The sequence below is a fragment of the Alnus glutinosa genome, chromosome 4 (assembly GCF_958979055.1).
Source record: "Alnus glutinosa chromosome 4, dhAlnGlut1.1, whole genome shotgun sequence".
In the NCBI taxonomy this organism is placed as follows: Eukaryota; Viridiplantae; Streptophyta; class Magnoliopsida; order Fagales; family Betulaceae; genus Alnus; species Alnus glutinosa.
In genome coordinates this window covers 12,612,970-12,633,323 of record NC_084889.1, presented here as the reverse complement: position 1 = coordinate 12,633,323, position 20,354 = coordinate 12,612,970, and the positions used below count along the sequence as shown (strand labels likewise).

Below are 20,354 nucleotides of genomic sequence, written 5' to 3'. Positions count from 1 at the left end.
TTATTATTATTTTTGTAATTATTTAGAATTGTTTTCGAGCTTTTAAAACGACTCCAATTGGTTGGAGTCGTTTTGGACCAAAACGGCTCAAACCATTTTGAGCCGTTTTAACCAAAACAACTCAAAAACTGCTCAAATCAGTTTGAGACGTTTTTTTGAAACGGCTCAAACTTATTGGCACTCTAATTAGAGCTGTTTTAGTTTAAAATGGCTCAAAACGAGCCTTTAATACTAGATGTGTTGAACTCTTTTGAAAGCGGCTCCAAAAAAAGGGTTCAAATTGTTTTGAGCCTTTTTTAGGCCTTAAAATGGCTCAAAAAGCCCTTTTTTTTTTGGTAGTGTAAACTAATCTACTAGATTAAACTATATTGAGCATGAAATTTTAGCTCTCTATGGTGGCGCTTAAAAACCTCCACGTGGCCGCACGAGTAGCTACCCGTCGAGAACCTCCTGATGGGTTAAAATCCTACCACTGGCCACACAAGGAGATACCCCTCGAGGACTACCTAATGGGTTCAAAATCCTCCTCAAGGCCCCTCTAACGAGGTATTTGTTCCTCGACAGGGTTATCAAGCCCTCGATCGCTCGGTTGCCTCACTCAGCCATTATACCAATGGGGCCCCTCGTTCAATTCGATGATGTAACCGAGGAGGCACCTTGTCATCCATTCGACCACTCAAGCACCTTCTATTGGATTGTCTTGATAAACTAGCCATTCAAAATAAGGAATTCTCAACGACCGGCCAGCTATGCAGATCGGCCATTAGAATGGGAGACAAATGGTGATACGTAATTAATTGCCCTACCAGCTCTCACATGGAATGTAATCAAGCCATTGGATTATAATCACTTTTATAGGGAAAACAAGTCAAGGATTTTCTCCATATGGAAACTACTCACCCTCATCATACGTGACTTACCATGCCTTGGGAAGACAATCTGTTGGAGAATATCTTTTACCTTTCTTAGCTAAATTTTGACAAGGGGTGACTTTTACATAATGTGTTGGAGGTGCTTTTAGGCATATTCAAAATCAAGTGCTTATTGGATGTTGTCAATTGTCAATTTGTCATTATAGATTAACATTGGATTTATTTTGGGTGGGATTTAGGTCCTCAACATTTACTGCTTTTTCACACTACAAAAATTGAAGTGATTTGTGACTAACTTTTAGTGGCCTTTCAGGCATCCTGAAAGGCCACTAAACATCAGTGACGTGTGATTAGTGGCCTTTCTAGAAGGCCACTAATCAAGGAGTCAGTATTTTTGACTTTGTGGCGTGCCATTGACTGACACGCCATAAATTAGTGGGGTGTCATTTCGGCACGCCACTATTATATATAGTGGCGTGTCAAATAGACACACCACTATATATAATAATGGCATGTTTGTTTGACACGCCACAAATTTGTGATGTGTCAGTCCGACACGCAACTAATTAAGGCATTTTTTTAAAAAATAAAAATAAAAATTCTGCAATCCAAAATTCTATATTGATCTACTACAATTCTATCAATCCATGATCAACACAATTGCAACAATTTGAATTTTTATCAATAATCAACAATCACAACTACAAAAAAAATCATTCCAAAAGTTTCACTAAACACACATATATATATATATATATATGACATAGATTCATAACAATCAAACTAAAACTTACAACAAACAAAATATACAATCAATTTTTGTCTTAGATTGATACCAAAAAGTCATTCCAAAAGTTTCAATAAACATATGTCATAAATTCATAACAATCAAAACAAAGGTTTCAACAAACAAAATATACAGTCAATCTTTGTCATATATTGATAACAAAACCGGAACAAAAAAGGCAAGTAAGTATTTGCCAACTAAAATAAACCTAAATGTTACCAAATATCAATCATTAACAAGATTTTCATGATTGGGTAACTGCACAACATTTTCTATAGGATCTACTAATGATAAAACAAATATAGTTAGTAAACAATATGATCGAATCCTATCAAGTCCTAAGCATTCAACAACGTGTGAATTTAAACAAATGTAATCATACCACGAAAAAAAAAAATCCATTGATTATTACTTGATCTGCTATCAACAGATGATACAGTTATATGATGTGTGGAATTTTTGTCTGGCACTACGTTATCATTAGAGACTCTGGGCACGGATACTGACTAGCGCCACAATGACTCCATTTGGCTAAAACGGGACATAATCTGAGATTGTACTGCCAACACCTCATCCATTTGTAACTTGTGTCGTGCCCGCTCACCCTCAAGTACTCTCTCCATCTCAGAAGCTTGTCGTGCCCGCTCAGTCTCGAGTGCTCTCTCCATCTCAGAAGCGTGTCGTGCCCGCTCAACCACGAGTGCTCTCTCCATCTCAGAAGCAAACATTTCTTGTGGAAAGACAGCTTGCCCTTGATTTTGTGAACGTGGCTGTGATGGTGTATGGTATGAGCGTATGGACCCCCGCACAGGCCAACTATTTGGCCCAACCTGTCGAACTCTGCCGGCGTACGCAACTTCGTGTCTCCAGCGTACCGTTCCTTGTGTTATGCTTGACGATTCAGCAGAGTCGGTTGGCATTAGCATCACCATCCTTTCCTGCATGTTGTATTAAATGTTGGTTCGTCAAACTAATGTGCGTCGTAAATAAGTAATCACACATATAAGTAAAACAATATATGAAAGGTGAGTAGCATACACATATCTCTTTTACTATATCATTTGGATAGCTTCCATCCTTCCACGTGTGAGTTTTTGTGTAGATTGTGCTCGAGTAGGAGGAGTGCCATCCTTGATAGCCTGCTAAAAGAATAAAACATTATAACACATGTTTATATATATAAAATGTTTACATTTATATGTACGGGATAAATTGGTGAACATACTTCTTCGTGTGACAACCTTGCATAACTTTGGGTCCCCGTGCAATGATGAGTATTTTGCAATGCTCGTAATTGCTTCATATGGTCCGCATACTCCTACACAATTAACATTCTTATTATGTAAACACTAACACAACTAAATGAAATTAATGAAACTACACAAAATAGTAATATAATTCATGACTAACTTGATACTCCTCGTCACACCATTTATTCAACAACGCATCCAAGTCCTCCGGGTGATAGTCGGAGAGTCTTCTTGCCCCTACTCTTGCTCGTACTATCTCAGGAGTATCGTCCCGCTAAATGCCTAGTTTAACTTTTGTGCTGTGTTTCTAATTCTTAAGCTTTATACCCATATCTCGAAACGCATCCCGTTTTACTTTTTGTAAATCATAACTTGGCGGGATGTAAAAGTCCACCTACACAAGTTGGAAGTCGATAAAAAGAAAAAAAAGAAAAAAAAAAAGAGCTTGGTGGTAAGTAAAAGTCCACTTACCATCAGGGCTTCCCATATATCCTCCTTTGTACGAGCCAGTACATGCGCCCAGTCGTCCCGTAAATGCACAAAGTTCCCGCTCCTTATTAGCTTCCCGGTTTGCCGTCTAAATTTATTGGCTCTAAATCTTACAGGTTGCCAACCTAGATTATAATCCATGACGATCCTCTTCCCCACAGGGATCTCCTATGCCTTGTGCGGGTCTATAATGGTCATAACTTCGAAACAAGTGCTGCCATCCGGATTAGTACCTATAACATTAATAGATATCGATGTTAATTATTCCGAAATGAATATAAAATACAAAACAATAAATACGTATATATCCTTTAAATTTACAAAACTATGTACTTACTTATCGTCCGGATCTGATACAGGCCCAACACTTGTGTAGCAAGCTCATCCTTAGGCTATGCATCATGCAGGCCCTCCAGAGCTTGTGTCTCACTATAGTCTGAAAGATGTGTCTCGGTGTCATGAAAACCTGATATGCTGTAGTGGAATAGCCGCGCCACGTGACCAGTGGAACACGCCTCTAACTGGCTCACCGTCTGTTGCATATGAGGCAGATGATCAAATGTATTATCTTGCATGTTGTACTGGTATCCTGAGTGATCATCTGCGAGTACTGGTTTGTACCCTGCCTCTGTGTACGTAGGGTCGCTAGACCTCGATCCTTGGCCCCTATACCGCATCATAACACTTGGGATTCTATAACTCATTGTACCCTGCAAAATACATCACGTATTTATACAGTATATATCAACCATATGCACCACAGTATTTAAATGAGTCACATATTTAACAATTACCAATTAATGTAGAAATAAATAATTTAAAACACATACGCTGGGATCAAATCTACGTCGAGTCGGATGTGATCGAAGTCATCTTGTAGATCATGGTCATTATTACTGGTCAATAGGAGCGGCTCACACTCGTGGTAGTTAGAACATGCATCATCATGCCCTTCACCACCAACATCGTATACATTCCTAGGTTTAGTTCTTACAGTGCAAGCCCAACCTGGGTCCCGCTCATCTTCAACATAAAAAACTTGGTCAACTTGTGTAGTTAGCACGTACGGCTCATCAGTGATCAGCTTTCCCATGTGGACAAGTTTTTTGAAATTTACAAGCACTAGCCCATACTCATTCACCTTGTACCCTATGTCCTTCGTGGTGTCCGCCCAATCACATTTGAACAGGACGTACTTGGTCCTGTCGTAGTACTCGACCTCAATTATTTCTGTTAACTTTCCGTAGTACATTTCATCATCAACGGTCAGCACACACACACTGCTGTTCTGAGTCCTTTTTCCCGCATCATCTGCTTGAGTGCGAAACAGTTTGCCATTTACAACATATCTGTTATATCTTATTGCTGTCTCTTTTGTCCCTTTACAATGCATCAACAATTTGTCACCCATTTCCATCCTACCTCGATCGTCCACTCGATCGACCTACGAGTATATTATGTACAATGTAAAACGCACAAAGTTAGTTTGGTTAGTTTATATGATGTACAAGTTCAACATTTAATAGTTAAACATGATGATAATTCGTACATATTCATGGTACCAATCGCAGAACTGTTCATGATGTTGGGCTTCTAACTGATCATCCGTAGTTTGCCCCCTATTATGTGATCGCCTAAGCGTATCCATGTGCATCCTACAATTGGAAATTAGTCGCATTATTATTCACCCTAAGGCTATAACATAATTTAACATACATATTTATATAACACAACTTACGCCCAGAGCTGAAGGAACTCGTCAGAGTTTTTCGTAATATATCAGTGAATCTGTGTCAATGTGATACGTCGAGGATGACTCGTGTTCCCACCCCCTTTGAACCATCGGGATTTATTTGGATTTTGTTGTGAAATGTAGGTGCGTTATTTAGATACCTCGAGCAAAATGTCATCATCTCGGTCGCTATGTAGCCTTCCGTAATGCATCCCTCAGGAGTTGCTTTATTGCGCACATTAGATTTGAACCCCCCACGGCTCCTACATAGGAACATCATTCAAGCAGTGCTAGTTAGCAATTGTATTCTAATATCGAAAAAATTAAAATAATTATGAAGCATACACAAATTTTACCTCTCTGCCGGATACATCCACCTATACTTTACGGGTCCCCCGATTCTAAATTCACGGACTAGATGCACGACCACGTGAACCATGCTAGTAAAAAAATCGGGGGGGAATATCTGTTCCATCTTGCACAAAGTGACACAGACGTCACCCTCTAGTTGGTCCATATCTTCTTGTGTTAAGTTTGTAGAGCATAAGCTCCTGAAGAATGCTGACATCTCAACAAGAAGTCTAACCACGTTATTTGACAATGATACGTACAATTCAATAGGGAGAAGTTGTTGCATCAGTACATGGCTGTCATGACTCTTTAAGCCTGATATTGTACATTCTTTAAGTCTTACACAACTAGAAATATTAGAGGCATATCCGTCGGGCACCTTCACATTTTGAATCAGTTTCAAAAAAATGTGTTTTATCATCCCTGGACATCATGTGGCATGCTGCGGGCATATATGTTCTACCATCATTGGCCGTGAACGGATGAAGTTTATGTCTCAAACCCATTTCCATCAAGTCTGTGCGGGATGCAAGGTCGTCCTTTGTCTTCCTTGGGATGTCAAGAATTGTGCCAAGTATGTTGTCCATCATATTTTTCTCTATGTGCATAATATCAAGGTTGTGCCGCAATAAATTATCTTTCCAGTACGGCAACCTAAAAAAAAATACTTTTCTTCTTCCAAACTACATTTTCAGTCGATCTTTCTCCCTTCTTCCACTTCTTCCTTTTTTTCTTTTTATCCTTGTTTGCCATGCCCGCGTTCTCATCCCCAAATACCATACCCTCTAACTGTCTCAGGATTTCAACTCCACTTTACACATGGGGGGCACATTCTGATTCTTGGGTTTCGTCAAATGTTTTTTTTTTTTTTTGTTTCGCCTCCACAGATGATCCATGGGCAAGTATCGTATGTGCCCTATATAACAATGTTTTTTTACTATGTTTTAACCATTAAGACCATGTTGAATGCATACAGCAAGGACATGCATATTCACCCTTGTTAGGCCATCCGGACAAATCTGCGTAGGCCGGAAAGTCATTTATTGTCCACATCAACTGCGCTCGCATCACAAAATTATTTTTCTTTGAGGCATCAAATGTGCGTACCCCTACATTCCCTAGTTCTTGTAACTCCTCAATCAATGGCTTAAGGTAGACATCTATATCCATTCGAGGTGAACTTGAGCCCGGGATAATCATAGATAATATGAATGATATTTGTTTCATACACATCCAATGAGGCAAGTTGTATGGAACAAGCATTACTGGCCAAGTGCTATGGGAAGTGCTCATGTTCCCAAATAGATTAAATCCATATGAGGTTAGACCAAGCCTGACGTTCTTGCTGTCGGCCGAAAATTCTGGATGTAAGAGATCGAATGATTTCCATGCTTCACTGTCAGCCGAAAATTCTACATGCCATCTCATGTGGGGCACTGTATGTTCCGACATAAAAAGCTTCTGTAGCTGGGGGATGAGTAGAAACCACCGCAATACTTTCATCGGACGTTTCTTTCTCGACGATATGGGTTGACCATCCTCGTCCAAATGAATTTCATCCTTCCACTTAGATTCTCCACAAATGATGCATGATTCTAATTCTTGATTGTCCTTCCAGAATAACATACAATCATTACGACATGCAGGAATCTTCTCATAACCAAGCCCCATGTCACTAAGAAACTTTTTCACCTCATATGTATTAGCTGGCAAAGTGTCATCACATGCAGGCAGCAACTGGATGGTGAACTCAAGCAAAAAATCCAAGAAAATCTTGTTGCTAAGTCTGCCAACGCACTTCAAGTTGTACAAATGTACAATAGCACTCAGCTTGCTATGTTTAGTACCCCCATGAAATGGCTTCTCCGACTTTTTAACCATGTCGTAGTACTTCTGAGCGTTCCCTTCAGCTGATTCTTTATTCCACCCAATTTCTTCACCTCCTTGAACCACGACCTCAGGCTCACAATTGTCTTCTTTAACTTCGTATATGCCGAATGCATCACGCAACATTGAGTGCATGTCGCCACCCTGTTCTGTGCTTCCACTAGCCACATCTGCGGCCGAGCGATTCAAGTAAGAACCTGCAACAGGACCCCGAACATGCTTCTCACCGTGCCCAAACCATGTAGTGTGTGTAGTCATTATTCCCTTACCCCCTGTCAAGTGGGCAAGTACGACATTGGGCGGGTGGCGCTGGTTATACTTACAAGGGTAGTGTATATTTCCATTGGGGATTCTATAGTTACTAACTGCGAAGTCAACAAATAATCTACACCCATCTCTATATTCCCTCGTACCCATAGACTTTGTCATCTAAGTCTTGTCCATCTTCTTCTTTACGTATAATACAACATAGTAACAAAATATTTAATAAAGTAAACATAATAGGATGGTCATTATTTTTTTCACTATTAATATTAACAAAATTTTATTCTAAACATGGCACATTCTCTAGTTAATGCAGTTATTGGACAAATAAGAACCCACGATTAATTGAATAGAAATAGATAAATAATGAACTCTTTTAGAGTACGAAAATTCAATTTGGGTTGGAGACAAACTACAAAGACAAATGTGTGGACGTAACTATATATATATATATAATACCACGTGGTAAATACGTTATTAAATCATTTTAAAAAATTTAAATGACAATCATGTACACGGTATATTGACCATAAAATCTGAAGAGTAGTTTGGTTTCTTGTGATTGACATTGTCTGAGAAATGAAACGATGGTAGTGGCAGATCTTTAAGAGAAATGGGAGACAGACTGTGATGGCCGGTGGTGGGGTTTTAAGAGGGAAAAGGTTATCAACTTGTTCTGATTGTGTAGTATATGAACACCAGAAACTTCCAATTAGAAAATAGCAGAATGTCCCCTTCATAGACATGTGATTCACGCGTATCCTGTCAGGATAATAAAAAATGTTAGAAACACAATTTTATTCTATTTTGTTGATGTGAAACTACCGATTAACCCTTATATTAAATCCTTATTTAAATAAATAAATAAATAAATTAAGGACGGACTCACAATGCAGAATAAAAGTTTGCACTACAAAAATACTGACAATTGGACGCGTGTCTACAGTACCTGTTACTGTAGACACGCGTCCAATTTGACACGTGTCTTATGAGACACGTGTCTAATTGTACAGCCGCCACAATTGGACGTGTGTATGTAATACACGTGTCCAATTGGACACGCGTATTAAATACACGCGTCCAATTTGACACGTGTATTTAATATGCGTGTCCAATTGGACACATGTATTAAATACATGCGTCCAATTTGACACGTATATTTAATACGCGTGTCCAATTAGACACGTGTATTAAATACACGTGTCAAACTGTTATTTTTTTCAAATATAATTTTTTTTATTAAATAGAATTTCAACAATTGGACACGAGTATTTAATACACGTGTCCAATTGGACACGTGTATTTAATACGCGTGTCCAATTAGACACGTGTATTAAATACACGTGTCAAACTGTTATTTTTTTTCAAATATAATTTTTTTTAATTAAATAAAATTTTAACAATTGGACACGCGTATTTAATACGCGTGTCCAATTGGACGCGTGTATTTAATACGCGTGTCCAATTGGACACGTGTATTAAATACACGTGTCAAAATGTTATTTTTTTAAATATAATTTTTTTAATTAAATAAAATTTTAACAATTGGGGACGTGTATTTAAATACACGTCCCGGAATGGTGTAGGTAGGCGCGCGGGAGTTATCCCGCGCCCACCTGATGAGCATTCTTAATTTAAGTTTCAAAAAGAATTTTTTTTTTTTTATACACTCTCGTTCGCTCTCTCTCTCTCTGCGCGCTCTCACCTCTCTCTCTCTAGCCTCTCTGTCTCTGTCTCTCGCTCTCTCTCACTCTCTCGCTCTCTGTCTCTCACTCTCCGTCAACACTCTTTCTGTCTCTGTCTCTCGCTCTCTCTCACTCTCTCGCTCTCTATCTCTCGCTCTCCGTCAACACTCTCTCTGTCTCTGTCTCTCGCCTCTCTGTCTCTGTCTCTCGCTCTCTCTCACTCTCTCGCTCTCTGTCTCTCGCTCTCCGTCAACACTCTCTTTGTCTCTGTCTCTCGCTCTCTCTCACTCTCTCGCTCTCTGTCTCTCGCTCTCCGTCAACACTCTCTCGCCTCTCTGTCTCTGTCTCTCGCTCTCTCTCAGTCTCTCGCTCTCTGTCTCTCGCTCTCCGTCAACACTCTCTCTGTCTCTGTCTCTCGCTCTCTCTCTCGCTCTCTCTGTCTCTCGCTCTCTCTCTCTCTCTCTCGTCAATACCGGACCACCGGCCAGTTCTAAGTGGACGACGACTGGTTCTGCATGTGTTTCGAATTCGTATAGCAATATTCAATATTTTTGATTTTAGCAATATTTTAAATAACAATTTTCTTTTAAATAGCAATATTTTAAATAACAAGTTTCGAAACTGGTTCTGCATGTGTCAATCTTCTTTTTTTTAAAGCAATACATTTAGCCACGTGTATGTATACACGTGGCTAACAATTTAGAATTTTTTTTAAAAAAAACGGTTTGACACGTGTATTCTAATACACGTGTCAAACCGTTTTGACACGAGTATTTTCATACACGTGTCAAACCATTTGACACGTGTATTCTAATACACGTGTCAAATTGTGCAGTTCGTGACATGCACATTTGACACGCGTATCACGCGTGTCAAAATGCACGTGTCTAACTGTTTGACACGTGTACGACACTGTACACGTGTCAAACTGCACGTGGCTATTTGCATGCATTTTTGTAGTGTTGGTATATACCAAAACTACAAGAGGATACCTTCCTATGACTAAAAGTTGAGATACTTGTCATTTCTATGACCAAAGATGAGATACTTGTCATTTTGCCTAGGACTCGAGAGACAAAGAAGCAATCAAATCCGAAGGAACCGCAAGAAACCCCCATGAATGACAATCAACACTGCCAGGTAGAGGATATAGACAAACCCACATATATTTAATTTTTTTGAATGAATGAATTTTTGAATTTTTTTTTTTTTTTTTATATATATAAATAAAACAATTCCATTGTTATATATCAAATTCTAAATCAAAGCATTTATGCATAAATTTTTTTTGCTGAAGAAAAAAAATTCTAAAGTATTTTTGCTAAAGAAAAAAAAAAAGGAAGAAAAAACGGAGTCACTAACCTTATGGATGGACGGCGTCGGTGGTGGCCGACGTCTGAGTTGGGCGGGAGAGCTAGAGATGAGAGAGAGAGAGAGAGTGAGTGAGAGAGAGCTATATAAAGAGAGATATTGAGAGAGCTAGAGAGAGAGAGAGAGAGAGAGAGCTAATTAAAGAGAGATATTGAGAGGGAGGGAGAGAGAGAGGAGATGCATACCGTGCGGTGGTCGGAGTTGATGCGGCAGCCGGCAATAGAGAGAGGGAGACAGAGAGAGAGAGGGAGACAGAGAGAGAGAGAGAGAGAGAGAGAGTAGAGTGAGAGAGGGAAACTTTGTTGTTGCAGGTGAAAACAAGGAGAACCGCGCGGGGATACGCAGTTCTATTAAAATTAGTGGCATGTCAAAAATTGTGGCGTTCTGAATCCAACATGCCACTAATTTAGTGGCCTTTAAATCAAACATGCCAATAATGATTTTAGTGAGCTGTTAAGTTTTAACACATCACTAATTAGTGAAGTGTCAAAAAATAATTTACTGTAGACACGCATTAAATGCAGACTTTTTTTGTGGTGTCAAGACGGTGATTTTTGTCCTCTCCTACAAATATTGTTATCATACCTCGAAGCAGTAAGTCTTTTTACCCTAGTAATGAGAGGTAACTCTGATTTTCAACGTCATGCATAAAGTTTTGCATGCGAATCTTGTCAGCAACCACGCTTCCTTATTTTCCTCACAAAACCATCTGAACGAAGAAAGTTTGGCGAAGGTTGAGGACACCAACAAACGCAGTTACGCAGAGTTAACCCGTTCGCTATGCATGGTTCGATCCGCTATGGTTCGATCTTTAGTTGCGGCTTCATCCTGTCCTCATATCTAGATATTTGTGAATACTAGGATATTAAATTCGCCCGGTCCCCACTCCTCTTTTCGATCATCTCCTACAGTCCTTGCGTTTTAATTAAGGACAACGTTGTCGTGATTCAATTCACGTTCTATGGATGAAATCGATCTCTGCACAGAATACAGTCACCGTGATGTGGCTATGCGTACGTCTGAAAGTAATTTTTCATGCAAAAGTTGGCCATTTAATTAAGGTATTAGATAAGTGAATTTAGCTTTTCTTCCTATCATCTTATTAGAAATTAAAGCACAATAAGTTAATAACAAACACAAGTACACAACATCCCTTATTCCACCAGAATGAACAGACATAAGAGGTAACTCTGATTTTCAACGTCATGCATAAAGTTTTGCATGCGAATCTTGTCAGCAGCCACGCTTCCTTATTTTCCTCACAAAACCATCTGAAAGAAGAAAGTTTGGCGAAGGTTGAGGATACCAACAAACGCAGTTACGCAGAGTTAACCCGTTCGCTATGCATGGTTCGATCCGCTATGGTTTGATCTTTAGTTGCGGCTTCATCCTGTCCTCATATCTATATATTTGTGAATACTAGGATATTAAATTCACCCGGTCCCCACTCCTCTTTTCGATCATCTCCTACAGTCCTTGCGTTTTAATTAAGGACAACGTTGTCGTGATTCAATTCACGTTCTATGGATGAAATCTCTGCACAGAATACAGTCACCGTGATGTGGCTATGCGTACGTCTGAAAGTAATTTTTCATGCAAAAGTTGGCCATTTAATTAAGGTATTAGATAAGTGAATTTAGCTTTTCTTCCTATCGTCTTATTAGAAATTAAAGCACAATAAGTTAATAACAAACACAACATCCCTTATTCCACCAGAATGAACAGACATAAGAGGTAACTCTGATTTTCAACGTCATGCATAAAGTTTTGCATGCAAATCATGTAAGCAACCACGCTTCCTTATTGACTCCGGACAGAATAGCGATTATTATGCAGGCTATTCAATAGGCAGTTTGTAAGGAAGAAAACAGAATAATGATCCCAAAACATAGAAATAAACTCTGAGAAAAATATCAATAATAAAAATTGTCTCTTGAAAAAAACGCCCACAAGCCGGGCTATTATAGCTGAAAATTGCCAAAAATAGCAAAACCCTAATAACCTTATTAAAACGAAATATAGAATAAAATAAGTTGGCTGCCAAGAATCTGGCCCAAATCGGAATCAAAATCACCTCCTAAACGACAAACGAAAAGTTACCGTAAAAGGAAAAAAATATCTAAAATTAGGGTTTTGAAAAGGAAAATAGCAGATTTTGGGCTCGAAACGAGGTGCACTGAGCGTAGCTTTCCGAATTGAGGTCATATGTGTGAATCGGATACTCGTAGCCAGAGTTATGGCCAAAATACTGTAGCGCACTCGAAAATTGTTCCAATAGGCTAAATCATGATTTCTTGCCAATTTTGCGCTGATATGCCTGCTTCAAGTAATTCAGTACCATCAATGCGCAATCTGACAACTTAGCATCGTCTTACTCCGGTCCCCGCATCACTTATTGTCCTCACAAAACCATCAGAAAGAAGAAAGATTGGTGAAGGTTGAGGATACCAACAAACGTAGGGTTAACCCGTACGTTTCTTTTGTAAGTCGCTATGGTTCTTTAGTTGCGGCTTCATCCTGTCCTCATATATATATATAGTTGCGTGTACTAGCTAGGATATATTAAATTCGACCCCACTCCTTTTTTCGATCATCTTTTACAGTCCTTGCGTTCTCTTTAAGGACAACGTTGTCGTGGTTCACGTTCTATATGGAAGAAATAATTTCTCATTGGCTCTGTCCGGTGACTTATTGTGGGTACACACAGACAACTGTTGGAGGGCGACCACCAGACCATATATACCACGTTAAATGTCATATTTTTCTTGGTATATATATTTCAGTGTGTCGATCTATTCTGTGCCACATGCTCGTGTACCATCAACAATTCGTGGCTAGATTTTTCTCTACTCTATAACGGGCCCTCAGCTCCTATATATGCTTCTTTCCACTTCTTTATAAGATCACCAAATAACTATCTTAATAGTAGAAGCTCTCTCTCCAACGAAAACCAACATGTTCAGCGTCAAAGCACAAGTAGAGTCAGGTTATCTCACTTCTGTCCCACCCAATTATGTGTTTGATAACTCCAATGAATACATTTCCTCGGAAGCAGAGATGATCCCAACCATAGATGTTTCCCTGCTGACCTCTGGTACTCCCGATCAACGGTCCAAAGTCATCCAAGACATTGGCAATGCATGCCGCGACTGGGGTTTCTTTCAGGTAATCTCTTGGAAGTTTTATATATTTTCTTTGCATGATTGTATTCATTCTCAAGGTGTGTATTATGATCTAACTCTTTCATGTATTCAAGGAAATAAATCATGGTGTTCCAGAGACGCTAAGAGATGAGATGTTGAGAGGATGCCAAAGTTTCTTTAACCTAACGGAGGAGGAAAAGAAAGAGTTTTCAGGAAAGCAATTATTTGATCCCATAAGTTATGGAACAAGCTTCAACACAAATGTTGACAAAGCATTTTTCTGGAGGGATTATCTAAAGGTGTGGGTTCATCCCAGCTACACTGCTCCTCATAAACCCGCTGGTTTCAGGTATATATCTTAAATTTAATTTTGACTCCTATAGTGATTTCAGTCCCAAACTATTTTCAAATGCACCTCTTAGGCAATACTAATAAGAACGCGTTTGATACTGCAATTTTTCCCATTTAGAAATTATAAACTCAAACAGATCCTAAATAATTTTCTATTTTAAGTCATTGGCTCCTTCTAACATCCAGTTTGGGACTTCGTGAATGCGCGCAATGTTGACACACTGCAAACCCCGGGAGCAATTAATGTGCCAAAATGACCCACCCTAGCTAACTTTGATAAATTGACTCAAAGATAATGAGACAAATTAAACTGAAAGACTGGTACTGTTTTAGCAGTCTGTTGGGCAAGCAGACTATATTAGAGCAAAGTAGATTAATTAAGCTAGAACCGGCTCTTATGCTTTGCTGTTTTCTTAGAACATTAAGATTTCACCTCAAGCTAAGGCACGTTCTTTACAAGTTATTTCTGTGTGTGAATCAGCTCAACTTGGATATATGCTTCCATTTTTTTTTCTAATGTCAGTACAATCATTATGGGACAGTGGAATTGAGTTCCTTTGCAATATTAACTCTAATTTGAACTGTTTATTTTAAATTAATGGTTCAAAACGTGATAACCTACAAAAGAGAGAAAAATGGAAGCTTGCACCACATATTGAGGTGGTCAAACTACCATGAGGGCCAAAGAAGCTAGTCCGGTCACCACCAATGGTTGCCTTGGGTGGCCAAACCACTCATGTTGGATGTTCGGCCATCCTAACAAACACTTTTATGGCTTACGCGCGGTACGTGCAAGCTACTGCTTTTTTTTCTTTTCTATGTACTGTTGCAATTTTTTTTGTTAATTTAAAATAAATGACTCAAATTAAGGGTAGAGATCGATCTCAATAATTGTTGTCCAGATTGGTGACAATTGGAGTAGCAGCAATGTGATCAGAGCATATTTTCAGCAGCCCACTTACTTGTTAAGACACGAATCCAATAAAAAATTACAGATATTAATTTATTACCAGAATTACTAATAATGGAAATAATAAATTACTTCAAATCCGATCTCAAATTAAAGCTCTCTCACAAGCTCGTGTCAATTCTTATAGGGTAATCTCATTAATATTTCCCTTTCGTTAGCAGGTACTCTTCCCTCTGGTCCCGCAAGGCTGCTGTGGGTCCACGTTTTAGTCAGTGTCACCTGACATAGCTTTTTCTAGCCCGGAAAGATCCATCCCAACCCAAAAAGAAAAATTACCCAAAACTAGCTTGCATGCATAAAGTATTAACTAAAGACAGATAAGAAATCACAAACCACCGCAACATGTGATCTATATGCATCGGCCAATCCATATCAATCTAAATCAATGCCACTTGGACGTGTAAATGTTATTCATCACACCATTATTCTCGATCTCCAAATTTATGTGACGTGGTCCACTATAACACTAGCTTGGTTCACCACGCTACATAAGAGGGTGATGTACGTATAACATTACTCCGACCAATTCATGTGAGTCTAAATCATTAATTGCACATTTTTTATGTTTCCAGTGAAACCGTACAAGAATTTTGCAAGAGAAGCCGAGAAGTGGCGAGTGAATTGATGAGAGGAATATCGGAAAGCTTGGGATTGGAAGAGAGCTACATTCAGAAAAGATTTGATTTTGAGCTGGCCTCTCAACTGCTTGTTGTGAATCTGTACCCGCCGTGCCCGGAGCCAGACGTTGCAATTGGTCTGCCCCCTCATACAGACCACGGCCTCTTGACCCTTCTTATGCAGAATGAGCTTTCCGGCCTTCAAGTGATGCACAATGGCAAGTGGGTTCCTGTCAATGATCCCCCGCCCAACTCTTTTCTTGTTAACATAGGAGATCACATGGAGGTACATTTACTGGTTTCTACAAAAAAAAATTTGACACCAATTAAGGATGTGTTTTTGCATAATTATGCCAAAAGCTTAAGCTTCACGTGTACTTAGAATATTTAACTGAATTGAAGTTGAATCATTGGAGTCGAGTTCGAATTCATGACCTCTGACTCTTAACAGTCTAAGCGGTAGGGGTCTACATGCGGATGCAAATGCAGTTATTTGCAATATTCTCAATCGCATCCACAAAATACGCATATCACTTTTAGATATCCGCATCCACATCCGCATCATGTTTTTTAATAACTACATTCGCATGGGTATTGTGATTATTAAATGCGGTTATTATACGCTATCCACATATTGAGTAATGTGCCTTTTTTGGATCTTTATTAGGGCTTATTTTAAACGATTTTTAAAATAATTTTGGCTAATTTTAGTGTTTTAGGCCTGTTTTAATTTTTTTTTAAAGCCCTAATCTTTTGAAAATATATTGATTTCACATTACTTTTTCTTTTTTACTTAAGTGTTACATGAGAAAACAACACAGCCAATCAAACCAATGTAAACATAACCTCTACCTAATCCAAAACCAAAACAATGTCGTTTTGGTGAATTTATTAAATAAAATATATATTATATATAAAGGGTATACAGATGTGACTATTAATTTCATTTGCATACCCTAAAATCGCTATCCGCATTCGCATATGCGCATAGTATTTTTTGCTAACCGCATCTGCAAGGGCGGATAACGGATAGTGGATAGTGGGTAGTTGTAGATAGCGGATGTGAACGGTTAATATCTGCCTGCATATATATCCTTATTAAGCAGATAGGAAGAGATAAATTTAATCATTTAATACATAATTCAATGGATTTTATGTGCAGATATTGACCAACGGAAAGTACAAGAGCGTGGTGCACCGAGCGATGGTGAACAACAAAGAGACAAGAGTTTCCATTGGAACAGCACAAGGGCCACCATTGGACGCTGTGGTCAGCCCTGCGCCCGAATTGGTGGATTGTGAAAGCCACAACACCGCATATCGTGGAATCAAATATAGGGAGTACTTGGTGCTTCAGAAAAGCAATCAGCTTCAGTGGAAGTCGTGCTTGGATCATCTTCGCATTTGAACTGTATAATTTGCGACAAGATTGTCTCTGGTTAGAAACTGAAATACATTATTTATCCACACGTTTGAGTGTTGATGCTGGGCAGATAGAGCATGTCCAGCAGTGATGGCTAGTTTAATTAGCTAATCAAAATATCGTTTTTTTTTTTTTAATTTATTTATTTTAGTTACTAGTTTTTCACTACATACTCTAACAGGACTATCTATTTCACTCTCTACTTTATTTAAATATTGTTTTTCAATCTTTTTTTTATCATTTTTTCCCACTTCGGTTTTATGGTTTGTTGTTGTTGAGGAAGATGAGCGAATTGAACCATGGGGAGAGAGAGAGAATTTTAGCAAAACTTTTATTTTGAAGTGTTTGTTAGAGATGCTCGTATATGTCTAGTGGGAGAATAACATTTCCAATTGATTCTAGTACGTTAAACATTTTAAATTGAGCTCTAGTTTTTTTTTTTTTTTGTCGGTTTTCCACTGGTGTCCTGTGCTTGTACTGAATTAATAGGTAATGGATCATAAATTAAGTTATATAAAATCATATATGATATATACTTTTTTCTTCTTTTAGAGATGACAACTGCCACGCAAGTAATGCCTCCCTCCATCCCCACATAGGCTCCCTACTTTATAGAATCCATCAAAAGATACAAAGCAAACTCATCACCAATCAAAGTACATACCCGACTATTAGCTTAGTGGAAGAGCATTCTCTGAATTTGAGTGTACTTAAAAGCACTAGCAATAGACAATTTCTAGTCAATTTCCTTCCCTATATATAGAAAAAATCTTTAAAAAAACCACAAAAAACCACGATCAACATCAATTTTCCTACATTTTTCCTAAACTTTGGATAGCACCGTACGTAGCTATCCAATGGATTATTATAATCGTAAAAAAACGAACGCTCTGTCTCTCCTCCCTCCTCCCTCCTCTCATGTCTCCCAATTTCTTATTCTTCTTCCTCTTGTAGTTCCGCCATCTCCTTCACCGCCTGACGCCTCTCTCTCTCTCATGTTCTCTCCTCTTTCACCCACCGGTAAAAATTCACACCTACAAGCTCTACAACTCAAAAACCCTCAAAATTCCACTCAAAATCAAAAAACAAAGAACAACAAAACAACAAAACCTAGAAATCAACGAGGATGAGAGAGAGAGAGAGAGAGAGAGAGAGAAGAAACATGTTTTTGGAATTAAGAAAAAAAAAAAAAAAAGCTTAAAAGTAAAAAATATTATTTTAATGATACAGAGAAGATTAAAGGAATCTATTGTGTGATATATTTGGATAGAAAATTAAAAAGTAGTTTTGTTCCCTAAATTTATGGAAAATGGTTGTGTGTTTGTTTCTGGTGCTCTAACAGAAACATCTGATCTTTACCAACAAGATGACACTATCAAAGCATTTCCAGTAGCTACCTTTTGATTTTCCCTAAATTTAAGGAATAAAACTATTTTTTGCTTCCTTATCCAAATACACTCCACAATAACTTGCTTTATTTTTCTCTATATCAATTAAATATTATTTTTTAAAAAATACAAGTTCCCTACCTACCCTCACATTTTTTTACAAAATTTCAACACAATTCCCCCGTGAAAGGAAAAGAGAGGAGAGATCAAAGAGGAAAGAAATATATTTTGTATTAAAATAATGTATAGGAAGCTAAAGAGCTTCCCAAAACACTATAGCATACCTAATGTTTAGGGAACTTATAGAGAAGCTGCTATAAGACCATTCTCAATAGCTTCCCTTTGATTTTTCCTAAATTTAGAGAAAAAAAGATACTTTTTGTTTCTTTATCCAAATATACTCCACAATTGCTTCCCTTATCTTTCCTTACATCAATTAAATATTCTTTCTTCACAAAATATAAGTTGCTAGCTACCCTCACCTTTTTTACAACATTCTAACACAATCCCCAATAAAAAGCAAAGAGATGAGAGATGAGAGAGGAGAGAGAAATATTTTGTAATAAAATAATGGATAGGAATGTTTTGGTTCCCTACACGTTGGGTAGAACTGTAGCATTCCTAATGAAACGAGTTGAGCTAAGAATGTTATCTCATTTGAAGAACAAGAACCAAGAGAGCTCATTCTCTCTCTCTCTCTCTCTCTCTCTCTCTCTCTCTCTCTCTCTCTCCAAATCACTCTCACTCTTAGCAAGGCTTCGGAACTATAGGAAACCAAATTTGAGTTTAAAGGTATGTGGGAGGGGTATTTATAGGGGACTAAGGGGATAAGGATAAGGATGAGCAGGTTTTTACAGTACTTCCACCAGCCGAACGTTTGGTATACAATCTGACATACATACCAAACGTGTGAGCTGTACTTTTTGATATACGGTCGATTGTACATTCGACAAATGTTCTAACGTTCGGGCATCAAACGTCGAATGTTTGACATTAGGGTTTGACTCGAACGTTCGACTATCACACTTCAAACGTTTGGCCATGAACAAAAGTCAAAATTCTTACTTCCAATACTCCCTAATGAACCTTTATTAAACCCATTAACCATTCCAAAGTTAAATTAACCCTATATCCTAATCGGGGTTTTATAGATTCAAGTCACGAAGGCGACGACCTATGAAATAAAGCGGGCTGCCGTGGACATCAATTGTAGAGCGTGCTTGTATGATATGATCCTAAGTGTCTCCATATTACTTAAGTACAATTTTAACTATGTGTATATAAGAGCACTACGCTACAAAAAAACGCTAATTCTGGACGGTTTAAAACCGCGTCTAGACTATAGTCACTAAATGAATTTCTGGACGGTTTGTGCAAACAGTTTGGAATTCCACACGGTTTGGCCCAAACCATCCAGAACTAATTTTGGACGGTTTGGGAAAACCGTCCAGAAAAATCAAACGGTCCAGATTTTCTATTTTTTTTTTGTTTGGATTTTTTTTGGCTGGATTTTTTTCCCTTTATATATATATATATATATATATATATATATATATATATATATATATATATATAAATATAATTAATTATAAATTTTATTATTTTCATTATATTAATTTTTGTCAACGACGGAGAAGACGATCGTTTGAAGAGGTGAAGATTCCGGTCGACTGGGAGTCCTTGAGTGTCAAGCCAGATCTCTCTTATTCCGGCCGGAGATTCGACTGAGAAACCAGCTTCTTCTTCGGCCCCCCACCACCTCTTCTTCCTCAGC

At 38.3% G+C, this 20,354-nt stretch overlaps 1 protein-coding gene across 1 annotated transcript; it reads left to right on the top strand.

Annotated features, from left to right (window-relative positions):
• Positions 1 to 13,585: 13,585 nt before the first annotated feature.
• LOC133867198 (2-oxoglutarate-dependent dioxygenase 19-like) lies at positions 13,586 to 17,405 on the top strand. Its single transcript, XM_062303909.1, has 4 exons — positions 13,586 to 13,853; positions 13,945 to 14,180; positions 15,725 to 16,055; positions 16,932 to 17,405. Exons 1-4 carry the CDS (start codon positions 13,644 to 13,646, stop codon positions 17,175 to 17,177), a joined length of 1,023 nt encoding a protein of 340 aa, XP_062159893.1. The 5' UTR covers positions 13,586 to 13,643; the 3' UTR covers positions 17,178 to 17,405.
• The last annotated feature ends 2,949 nt before the right edge of the window (positions 17,406 to 20,354 follow it).

What these genes read in the sequence shown, in the direction of transcription:
- LOC133867198 (XM_062303909.1), top strand. Translation starts at nt 13,644, where the DNA reads ATGTTCAGCGTCAAAGCACAAGTAGAGTCAGGTTATCTCACTTCTGTC. An exon ending in CATAAACCCGCTGGTTTCAG is followed by an intron (nt 14,181 to 15,724) that starts GTATATATCTTA and finishes TTATGTTTCCAG; the next exon opens with TGAAACCGTACAAGAATTTT. An exon ending in ACATAGGAGATCACATGGAG is followed by an intron (nt 16,056 to 16,931) that starts GTACATTTACTG and finishes TTTTATGTGCAG; the next exon opens with ATATTGACCAACGGAAAGTA.